Source organism: Bufo bufo, chromosome 8, assembly GCF_905171765.1.
Source record: "Bufo bufo chromosome 8, aBufBuf1.1, whole genome shotgun sequence".
Classification (NCBI taxonomy): domain Eukaryota; kingdom Metazoa; phylum Chordata; class Amphibia; order Anura; family Bufonidae; genus Bufo; species Bufo bufo.
This window is the reverse complement of record NC_053396.1, coordinates 6662038-6673980: the sequence shown is the minus strand read 5'-3', so window position 1 is coordinate 6673980 and position 11943 is coordinate 6662038. Positions and strand designations below refer to the sequence as shown.

Genomic DNA, 11943 nt, shown 5'->3' with positions numbered 1-11943 from the left:
GGTCCCCGTCACAGCAGCGCGGGGACCCGTTGGACATCGGGACCCGTCAGGATACTGCATGTGCCGCGATCAGCGCCGACCGCGGAAGTGCAAGGGTTAATGGTGAATGTTAATGAAAACATTGATGCCGGCACATAGAGCAGGGGTCCGGCTACCAGTGACTGCCGGACCCCTGCAGCTGATCGGGCGGGCGCGGCTCCTGATTTCAGACCCTGTTCCCAGCGCCGTACATGGTATCCTATGGGTTAATAGACAAGTAAATAGTCACAACTGTACTGTGGACAGTGGCATAACCTGGCAGCATGCAGTATTACACGACCGCAAGTGTTTTGCGGTCCACAAAATGCCTATTCTTGTCCGCGACTGCAGACGAGAATACGACATGCTCTATCCTTTTCCGCGACTGCAGACAAGAATACGACGTGCTCTATCTTTTTCCGCGACTGCAGACAAGAATACGACGTGCTCTATCTTTTTCCGCGACTGCAGACAAGAATACGACGTGCTCTATCTTTTTTCGCGACTGCAGACAAGAATACGACATGCTCTATCTTTTTCCGCGACTGCAGACAAGAATACGACGTGCTCTATCTTTTTTCGCGACTGCAGACAAGAATACGACATGCTCTATCTTTTTTCGCGACTGCAGACAAGAATACGACGTGCTCTATCTTTTTTCGCGACTGCAGACAAGAATACGACGTGCTCTATCTTTTTCCGCGACTGCAGACAAGAATACGACATGCTCTATCTTTTTCCGCGACTGCAGACAAGAATACGACATGCTCTATCTTTTTTCGCGACTGCAGACAAGAATACGACATGCTCTATCTTTTTTCGCGACTGCAGACAAGAATACGACATGCTCTATCTTTTTTCGCGACTGCAGACAAGAATACGACGTGCTCTATCTTTTTCCGCGACTGCAGACAAGAATACGACGTGCTCTATCTTTTTCCGCGACTGCAGACAAGAATACGACGTGCTCTATCTTTTTTCGCGACTGCAGACAAGAATACAACGTGCTCTATCTTTTTCCGCGACTGCAGACAAGAATACAACGTGCGCTATCTTTTTCCGCGACTGCAGACAAGAATACGACGTGCGCTATCTTTTTCCGCGACTGCAGACAAGAATACGACATATTCTATCTTTTTCCGCGACTGCAGACAAGAATACGACATGCTCTATCTTTTTTCGCGACTGCAGACAAGAATACGACGTGCTCTATCTTTTTCGTCGAGTGCAGACAAGAATACGACATGCTCTATCTTTTTCCGCGACTGCAGACAAGAATACAACATGCTCTATCTTTTTCCGCGACTGCAGACAAGAATACAACGTGCTCTATCTTTTTCCGCGACTGCAGACAAGAATACAACGTGCTCTATCTTTTTCCGCGACTGCAGACAAGAATACAACGTGCTCTATCTTTTTCAGCGACTGCAGACAAGAATACGACATGTGCTATCTTTTTCCGCGACTGCAGACAAGAATACAACATGCTCTATCTTTTTCCGCGACTGCAGACAAGAATACGACATGTGCTATCTTTTTCCGCGACTGCAGACAAGAATACAACATGCTCTATCTTTTTCCGCGACTGCAGACAAGAATACAACATGCTCTATCTTTTTCCGCGACTGCAGACAAGAATACAACGTGCTCTATCTTTTTCCGCGACTGCAGACAAGAATACAACATAATCTATCTTTTTCCGCGACTGCAGACAAGAATACGACATGCTCTATCTTTTTCAGCGACTGCAGACAAGAATACGACATGCGCTATCTTTTTCCGCGACTGCAGACAAGAATACGACATGCGCTATCTTTTTCCGCGACTGCAGACAAGAATACGACATGCGCTATCTTTTTCCGCGACTGCAGACAAGAATACGACATGCTCTATCTTTTTCCGCGACTGCAGACAAGAATACGACATGCTCTATCTTTTTCCGCGACTGCAGACGAGAATATGACATGCTCTATCTTTTTAACAGGGCCGCAGAATAGAACTACAGATGCGGACAGCACACGGTGTGCTGTCTGCATCTTTTGCAGCCCCATTGAAATTAACGGGTCCGCACCCATTCTGCAAAAATTGCAGAACGGATGCGGACCCAGAAATACGGTCGTCTGAATGAGCCCTTAGTTGGACACTAAACGGCAGCATTAAAGGGGCCGTCCTGCCCAAGAGCCGACCCACCCAGTCCTCTGAACCTGTGCCTTATTAAAAACACTAGCAGAGCATATCTGACAGCTGAGGCCAGTGACTGGCTGCAGCGGTCATGGAACCAAGCCAACCATGAGGGATGTTTAACTTTCTCTTGTGCTGCTTTTTACGCCTATTGCATTTCGTTGTTTGATTGCGTTATTAATTAATTTGCAATCCTCGCAGAGTAATACGCTGCCGGCTGAGTACATCTGCGTAAGGGCTCATGCACACAAACTTATTTTCTTTCCGCGTCCGTTCCGTTTTTTTGGCAGACCGTATGCAGAACCAGTCACTTCAATGGGTCTGCAAAAAAAACCTGAAGTTACTCCGTGTGCATTCCCATTTCCGTATGTCCGTGTTTCCGTTCCAAAAAAAAATAGAACATGTCCTATTATTGTCCGCATTACGGACAAGGATTGTACTCTTCTATGAAGGGCCAGCTGTTCCGTTCTGCAAAAAATGGAATGCACACGGACGTCATCCATATTTTTTGCGGACCTCAAAATACATACGGCCGTGTGCATGAGGCCTAAGTTTGCAATGGACGGAAGCTTTGGGGGTTCTTGGTTGAAGTGTCTGTGATTAGGGGGCACTGGGCTTAGCAGGGTTGGTTAACATGTTGCACGTGACGTGTGCACTGTGTATACTGTATTGGTTTTGTGCACTATTTTGTGCATGCTGTTCGTACATTTTTCATGTTTCATTGTTATGCATTGTCTTGCGTTACACCCTGCTCTTAGTCTCCTTCCACCTTTGTTCACCTTCCTACCCAATAGCCTGTGAGCTCCAGCCCATCTGCTGCTGCTGCCGCCTCCTCCTCCCACCTTCTGCTCCTTGTAAGAGCTGCAGGGACCAGCCAGAGCTCACAGCTGCTAGAGATGGCCAAGAAGCTGCTAGCTGTGCTCCTGCCCATTCTCCTCTGCCTCATCGGGGTGATAGGGATCCTGCTGCTGGCTCTGCCTGCAAGGGACGTCCATGAGCCCCCCAAATATAAGGTGAGTGCACTGCATGCATGGACTTGGCATTACATGTACCTTCTTGGTGCTGATTTTCAGGAGGCAGCATGTGACACACAGCACAACATATGGGAGGTTTCACCACAGCTATACTCGCCTATGTGACAGCGTATGTCCGGACTGTGGTCAGGTGTCCAAACCAAGCTCATGGGGACTACAGAGTCCAGCATGTGCTGATAATGAGCTGCAATCAGGAAATAATAGCATGCCGTCATACTGTAGGAATGCATTTAGTTGTAACTGATATACAGCAACTAAGGATAAGCGAATTTCATATTTCGATTTTTTTTTTTTCGGTTCGTTTTGTGGTATTTACTGAATTGCGTTATGGATTCCGTTACCACGGACCATAACGGAATGCCTTTAGAGTCTATGGCCTGCAAAACGGATCTGTCCGGTTTTTCGTTATGCTGGAATCCATAATGCAATTCAGTAAATACCACAACAGAACCGAAAACGAATTTCAAAATATGAAATTCGCTCATCCCTAACAGCAACCAACAACCTATGTATGACTTGGAGGAGAGCAGATCTGATCCGCCAGTTGTGTAACTTCAGCTTTCTTCCATTGGGTGTAGAAATTCATTCAGATCCCCCACCGCCCATCTATATGGTTTACATCCCACAGCTGAGGGTTTGTTACAGTTGTATCCAGTCTAGACCATCCCCTGTGAGCTGAACAGTTTGGCTGGACTTTCACATAACGGGTGTGATGCGGCCAAAACCTCGCCCGTCCAACGATGCTGTAACACTTCCGCCAACCTGCGAATTTGTGCAGGCATTGGCTGACGCACGTGGGCGCGGTTTCAGCCATGTGCAGCAGCCGCTACATGAAGACCCAGCCGCCTTTGGACTCCAGACTGATACAATTTAATTTGCACTGATACATTGTATATCAAACCATCAGAACAGGAAAGCGGTTTGGGCTGCTACTGTTTACCTCCTAAGGGTTAATGTCCCACGTTTACTAACGTTAGCGCACGTGGACTTTGCCTCACAATTTGGCGCATATCATTTTAGAGAAATCCACTGCTCGTGGGGCGTGGTACACTAGAAATGGGGGTGGCTTAATTGGAAAAGGGTGTGGCCTACAATGTAACATTTTGCACTAAAATTGTACCTCGATTCTGTGAAATTATGTTGCAAATGGAACCAACCAATAGTTGGTATAAAAAGACAGACAAAAGTGTCCATCGATGCACCGAGTCTGGGCAAGTCTTGACAGGACATCCTAAATGATTAATAAATGCCCTTCAGGGGGAACTGTCATGTGACGAAATTTAAAGGGAACTTGTCAAAATCCCCTCTAAACCCCCAGCAATACCTCACAGCTGATGTCATCTGACTTCTAACGATGTCCTTGGCGTGTGATCGATGGACTTTTTTATTTTTCATGCACCATTCCCCAGGAGATCCTGCGCTATAAAATCTTGCTTTCAGCGCCTGCACAGTGAGCCCCGCTGTCGTGTTTTTGGCTTCAGCAGGCACCAACTGATGGACGTGAGCCGAGCCAAGCCAAGTACACCACAGCGGGGCTCACGGCGCAGGCGCCGAAGACTAGACCCGTATGGCGCAGGCCATCAAACATGAACGTGCAGTAAAGGGGCGTGGCAAGCTTGACTTCAAGTATCAAGGCCGCTGCCCCCTTGACTTTAAGCTCCTCATTTGCATACAACGGGACACGGCTCCGGGATGGAGGCTATCCTGTAAACATAACATTCATAACAACAGGAGTTCCCTCCTGGTCCTTAAAAGTCCTAAAGTCAGCCAAACCTATAAGATAATGATTGACCGAAATGTGGTCAATTGTAAGAACAATCTCGCCAGAGACAAAACTGGACGATCAGGGAGTCAGTTTAAAAAAATAAAACTGCGGCGGGAGCAAATGATTGGCCAAAGTAGGACGATCATGCCGTAGACAGGAAGATCTCAGAAGACCATGGGTGAAGCTTTCCAACCTGGTCCACGTCATTCTTAGCAGAAGTAGTTTAGCAGCGTATGTCCAACTTTTATCCCATATGTATGGGCAACGTGAAGCCTACAGGACCCCCTCCGTTATCAGGGTCGTCGGTTAGCTGCCTTTATCTGACCTGTGCAGTTTTATAGGTGGCCATGGAGAATGCAGCCAATAAGACTGATAACCAGGGTGTTGATAATCTCTACTTCTGTGGTGACCACGTTATCCTATATGACCAACAGACCACATTTTATCTGACAGGGTGGCCACCCTGGCTTAGACAGAGGAACAGAATACTGGAACTGCGGATCCAGCTCACGTCAACGCCTGATGATGGATCCCATTAACTATAACCGGGTCCGTTGGGTGTCTGGAGTAAATATGGGCACTGCTGCATGCATCAGTATTTCTTCCTTTTCTGCCAGGTCCTGCGCTGAAGGCTCCCCTTACTGTCTTAAACTGTTTACTTCCAGTCATATGAGGTCACTGATAAGACTGGAAACTCTACTTGGTGGTCCCCTAGTCATTAAAGATTCCTCATGAAGGGCATATCCCTCGTAGGTTAGTATAAGGTCGGCTGGTTAATAAAGGTCTCCCATTGAGTGAATCATTTACCAGGTCCACCATTCACTAGTTAGATGATGTTCTTCTCGAGTTGATTACTTGGATCCTGGCTGCCCCATTGCTCAGCCTCACAGCTCCGTCATATATTTGTAGTTTTTTGTTATACTTATGCTCTAGATATTGAAGATCCCTTGTACTTTGGTTGATCGTAAACATTGCTGGTTCTCAAACGAATTCTCTAGAAATTGGATGACCGTTATTCGTATTATCACCTACACAGCTCAAAGAGCAATTCTAATTAATTATTCTTTATTGGATATCCAAAACATTAGATGGTATATCAGTTAAAACATATACAAAAACAGCACATACTGGGAACACAACGGTGTTACAATAAATGTATAAAAACAGAGTAAGCTCCAAACCAATAAGGGACTAGTATCCCCCCATACACAATGAAGCAGTATCAACTTGGTGGGGCGCATATAGCGATAATAGCATCCAGAGCATACATACACAAACACTCCAAACATTTAAGGGAGTGTAAGCCTGGGTGCCGCCCACACCAAGCAGGGACTGCAAGGGAAGAGGGGGGGAGAAAACACAGTTTAAAGTGCAAGTGCAAGTGCAATGAATACCTACTGACCCTGGTCTGAAACAGCCGCCCGACGATCGTTTTGCAAAATGCTTCCTCTTGAGGCCCCAAGAGGAAGCATTTTACGAAACGATCGTCGGGCGGCTGTTTCAGACCAGGGTCAGTAGGTATTCATTGCACTTGCACTTTAAACTGTGTTTTCTCCCCCCCTCTTCCCTTGCAGTCCCTGCTTGGTGTGGGCGGCACCCAGGCTTACACTCCCTTAAATGTTTGGAGTGTTTGTGTATGTATGCTCTGGATGCTATTATCGCTATATGCGCCCCACCAAGTTGATACTGCTTCATTGTGTATGGGGGGATACTAGTCCCTTATTGGTTTGGAGCTTACTCTGTTTTTATACATTTATTGTAACACCGTTGTGTTCCCAGTATGTGCTGTTTTTGTATATGTTTTAACTGATATACCATCTAATGTTTTGGATATCCAATAAAGAATAATTAATTAGAATTGCTCTTTGAGCTGTGTAGGTGATAATACGAATAACTCCATGCGAGATATTTATGATACAGTTGTTTTTTGGTGCTTTATGACCATTATAAGCTAGTTTACTTCTAGTTGTTGGAGACCCCCTATAAGCTGCTTCTTCTGGCATTGGAGGAATCCCAGTTGGTTGCTGCTGGTTAGCTAATGCTAGTATTAGGTGGCATCGGGTGCCCTCTGTGACCTGGTTACTTCCCTTCCTTGGGCAGCACGGTGGCTCTGTGGTTAGCACAGGTGCCTAGCAGCGCTGGGGGTCCTACATCTGCATGGAGTTTGTATGTTCTCCCCGTGTTTGCGTGGGTTTCTTCCGGGTTCTCCGGTTTCCTCCCACACTCCGAAGACAGACTGATAGGGACCATAGATTGAGAGCCACAGTTGGATGCCAATGTCTGTAATGCGCTGCGGAATATAGTTGCGCTATATAAGTGCATAAAATAAATAAATTCCTTGGAAGATGATTTTGAATCTTGAAGGTACTTCCTCAGTTTCTGGGATCTCCCATAAGTTGTTTCCTGCCTATCCCCCTTTTATCTACAATACTTCTAGAGCTGTACGATCCTGTTGTACTAAAGCCTGCACCAGCAAAAAACGTTGAAAAATTGACGTTTGTGGATCAGGAGTTCTTGAGGACAAGGGCCTAAGGTCTTGGTGAAAGCCCTTGGATGTTGAGTGCACGGTAAACATGATCTCGCTTGTAGTGGTTTATTTCTGCTGGAATGCCATGAACGAGGGAAATCTGAGTCAACAGTGAACTGGAGGAGGAGGAGAAGTGCTGGATCGCTGCACCACGGAGTCCCTTTATAAGTCTCCTTTGTCCTAGGGACCCCTGAAGACTACATTTTATTAACCTCTCACAATGGCAGGAAATGGAGGCTGGCAATCTATTCACAGACTGCTTAGCAATTCAACATCTGGGGCCGTGGTCATCAGGGTCTACAATAGTGGCTGCCCAGGATGTAGAGGTGAACATCAGTCAAGTCAGCTAAATATAGGAATATTCATCCAATCCTGCACCCAAGGGAATCTACAGAATATCAAACCCGCCTAAAAGAAGTCAGAAAAGGCTATCCTTTAAAGCATATTATATTTGCAAATATATTCGGGTAAAACCACAAGTGCCCCTGCCCCAGGCAACCAATATGTTTGGTGGGCGGATATTATATAGGCAGAAATCGGGGCAACTCCCTTCTAGTACGAAACAACATATATGGGTGTAGGGCAGAAAGGGATTCGCTTTCCCACAGAACTCTGGGAACAGGTGGCCCCACAGGAACCTAGCCCTGCAACACCCTGTCCTGAATACATAATGAATCAGCAAAGACCATGTATTAAGGACAGGGAGTACTAGGGTGAGGTATAGACGGAGTCGGGGTAGTTCTCCATAGGGGTGGAGTTTTAGGGGCAATCTAGGGCAAATATTAGGAAACAATAATTGCCGTCTGAAGAGGCCTCCCCTCCGCATGGGTCACTCAATAAATGCGGTATGTAACAAGTCAACGATATATTACTGGCACCACACGCGCAGTACCAGCCAACCACCACACACCCAGCATCAATTTATTAAAGACTTTACTCCACAAAGGGGGGCAGGAGCGTAGCGGGAAGGACAAGGCTGACCACGGACCAAGAGATTTATTGTTTATGACAGAAGCTAGCCTAAATGATAGCACAAATCTCTACCAGCACACGGTGCCAGAAATGCACCCGTGTACATATCGCTCCAGCGGCGTAGGAAGCACCTGTTGTAGTATATCTGCCCCGATATGTCAGACGTAGAGAAGAGGGGGCGCTCCCCTAGTGCATAATCTCCACAGATTGGAGGGGCTTACCATAGGTGGTTGTGCAGGAACGTGCCCAACGCCGTGACACTGAACGGCTGCTCAAACCAAAGGACGTCTGTAGAGATGCTGCTCATGTCAGGAGAAGAAGGGCACTCAAACGAGCGCTGCACAACAGGGGACTATTTATGCAATAGTAAAGCTAAAAATGACATATAAAATGATAAAACTATGGGAAATGTTGATCAGGCTGTAACGCGTTTTGGGCTGACACCTTAGATTGTGAGCCCCATTGGGGACAGTGTGATGCTAATGTCTGTAAAGCGCTGCGGAATATAGTAGCACTATATCAGTGCATAAAATAAATATGTAATTTTTAGCTTTACTATCAAATAAATAGTCCCTTTAGTGCAGCGCTCTCCGGAGTACCCTTCTGCTGACATAAGCACCACGATGTCAGAAGAACACTATGTACAGAGATCCCACCACTTGAGACACTGGTAGGATGACGGACATTTGATAGTAGCCATTCTTAGCTGGTGCAGCAATGTGCATGAGATTCCTCCATACTAACAAGTTGTGCAACCCCCTGTTGGTCCACTTCCAACTTCTTAAAGGCTTGAGTGGTATTCCGCCACATAGGATGAAGCTCTCTACATGGCGCCTTGCTAGCGCTGTGTATTTGGAGGCTGAAGAGTTTGGAGAATTACATAATTCCCTAAGGGTAATGTTATTTTTGAAATAGGATCTGTCATACATGGGAACTATCCATCGGGGCAGAAGATAATTCTAGATTTATTTTTTATTTTTGGGGTTTTTAAATGGGGCTCAGAACAGTTGTAGATTCCTGCTGTCAAAGGTTCCAACTGGTGCACACTTTTTTAAAGGGCGTCTGTCAGCAGTTTTTTCCCTATGACATCGGCTGACCTGTTACATGTGCGCTCGGCAGCTGGAGGCGTCTGTGTTAGTCCCGTGTTCATATGTGCCTGCATTGCTGAGAAAAATGATTTTTTAATATATGCAAATGAGCCTCTAGGAGCAACGGGGGCGTTACCGTTACACCGAGAGACTCTGCTCTCTGTGCAAATGCCGCGTCCTCTGCACTTTGACAGGACCAGACAGTAAAAAATGTCATCACGCCTGGTCTTGTTAATCGAAGTGCAGAGGGCGCGGCAGTTGCAGAGAGAGCAGAGTGTATCGGTGTAACGGTAACGCCCCTGTTGCTCCTAGAGGCTCATTTGCATATATTAAAGCATCATTTTTCTCAGCAGTGCGGGCACATATAAACATGGGACCAACACAGATGCCTTCAGCTGCCAAGCGCACATGTAACAGGTCATATGTACAAAACTGCTGACAGATGCCCTTTAAAAAGTGAGCAGGAGGCTCTTCCGTTTTCCCACGAGTCACCCGGTTTTAGGCTACATTCACACTACTGTATGTATTTTGCGGTCCGCAAAATGCGGATCCTCAAAAAATACGGATGACGATCCGTGTTGCATCCGTTTATTTTGCGGATACATTGTAACAATGCCTATCCTTGTCTGCAAAACCGACAATAATTGGACATGCTCTATATTTATTGCAGGGCTACGGAACAGACATACTGATGCGGACAGAACACGGTGTGCTGTCCGCATTTTTTGAGGACCCGTTTAAATGAATGGGTCCTCGTCCAATCCGCAAAAAAAACAAAAAAAAAAACGGAACGGACAAGGAAACAAAATACGTTTGTGTGAATGTAGCCTTAGGGGGTTGGAAAACTGGGCCCATTTCTTAGTGGGGAATGAGGTCAGGACCCCAGGAGCAAACTTAAACTAGTAAGTGTTATTATTTAGAGGTACATGGTGGTGTTACTTGGGTACAAAACTATTGTTAGGATAGGGCTACACGATGACTTTTGTCGCGCAATATTTTTTGTAATGAGAGTCAATGGTGTCGCAGTACGACATAAAACCTGCTGCGACTGCAACACGACAGTCACACAAAAACCCAACCTGGATGTTGCACGTCGCACTGCGACACCATTGACTCTCATTACCAAAAATATTGTCTTTGTGTAGCCGCACGGTCCCTATATGGCGGTGTTATGTGGGACTGTAATTTGAATGCTGGCTGAAATATTATGAAAAGGGAAGGGGGGGGGGTACTTTGCTTGTTGCCTGTGATCCCTTTTTCTAAGACACTTGGGCTATGTTGTGTAGAAGTCCCCCTGTGTACTGAATGTATGCGGGGATATTCTCCAGTGACCTGTTCGCATTAAACATCTCCTAAGAATCCGGCACGCTCTGCTTTTTGCACCCACGCCCCCACCCCCCCTCCACATTGCACTTGGGGCGGCTCCCCCACCGGGGGCCCCAGTGGTAATAAGGCAGCACACTGTGCACGGTTCCATGCCGTATATCAGGGTTTGGATCTTCTATAAACGGTCTGACATCTTTACACAAGGTCGGGATGTGATGGAAATAAACACTTGGGGATTGTTCAGATTGTCTCCTCGCCAGCACGAGAGACGCCGTTGACTACAAGCATTTCATCAGCCCCCCAATATAAACCACTAACGACCACCATTACACTTCTCACAGGAGTACAGTTGAGTACAGTTTTTACTGTAACCCTAGCATTCTATTCGTTTTGAAATCTTCCAGCCCTCTGCACTACTGTCTACGCATTGGACGGGGGCTAATATCCCACCCTCTCCTCTAACCGCTGCTGAGGGAACCTAAGGTCACAGCTCTACGTTCATGCCTGGCTGTTTTTGCCAGATTCAGCTGCTTTCCTCCCCGCTGTCCGAGGTGTTATTCTATGGCTTTCCTCCAGTCTTTAGAATATGTGGGGCCAAGAATCCCTCCACAGTTATTTTTTCCCCTCGGTTTCTACAAGTCCCACATTCGCCTGCGATTAATACGACAACGCTGCCTTCTGTGTATTTGTACTCGATGTTCTGATCTCCCGTTGGGTTCAGATTAAGGTGAATCCAATGCAACGTAAGGAAATCCAACAAGGACGGCCATTATCTTTGCAGTTGAAAAGTACACAAAATGTCATTAAAAAAAAACCACACACAAGACGCTCATTCGAGAACTTGTGTTTTGGTTTATTTATTTTTTGTTCTTCCTTTCCTCTACTTTTTTAACTGTTTCAATTTTGTCCCATTTAGCTAGGGCTACACATGTCACATGATTTGGAGAAAAGTTGCACAACCAAAAAAACATGTGCAACTTGTCATCGCACGGCTATTTTACAGCTGTGAAAACACGGCCAAGTCACAGGCGA

At 46.3% G+C, this 11943-nt stretch overlaps 1 protein-coding gene across 1 annotated transcript in view; it reads left to right on the top strand.

The window, feature by feature from the left end:
* Window positions 1–3053: 3053 nt before the first annotated feature.
* ENTPD2 (ectonucleoside triphosphate diphosphohydrolase 2) overlaps window positions 3054–11943 on the top strand; it is a 34312-nt gene continuing 25422 nt past the window's right edge. The window contains exon 1 of the mRNA XM_040404855.1: window positions 3054–3212. Within this exon, the coding sequence (XP_040260789.1) occupies window positions 3096–3212 (117 nt within the window). The 5' untranslated portion in view covers window positions 3054–3095. The remainder of the gene's footprint in view (window positions 3213–11943) is intronic.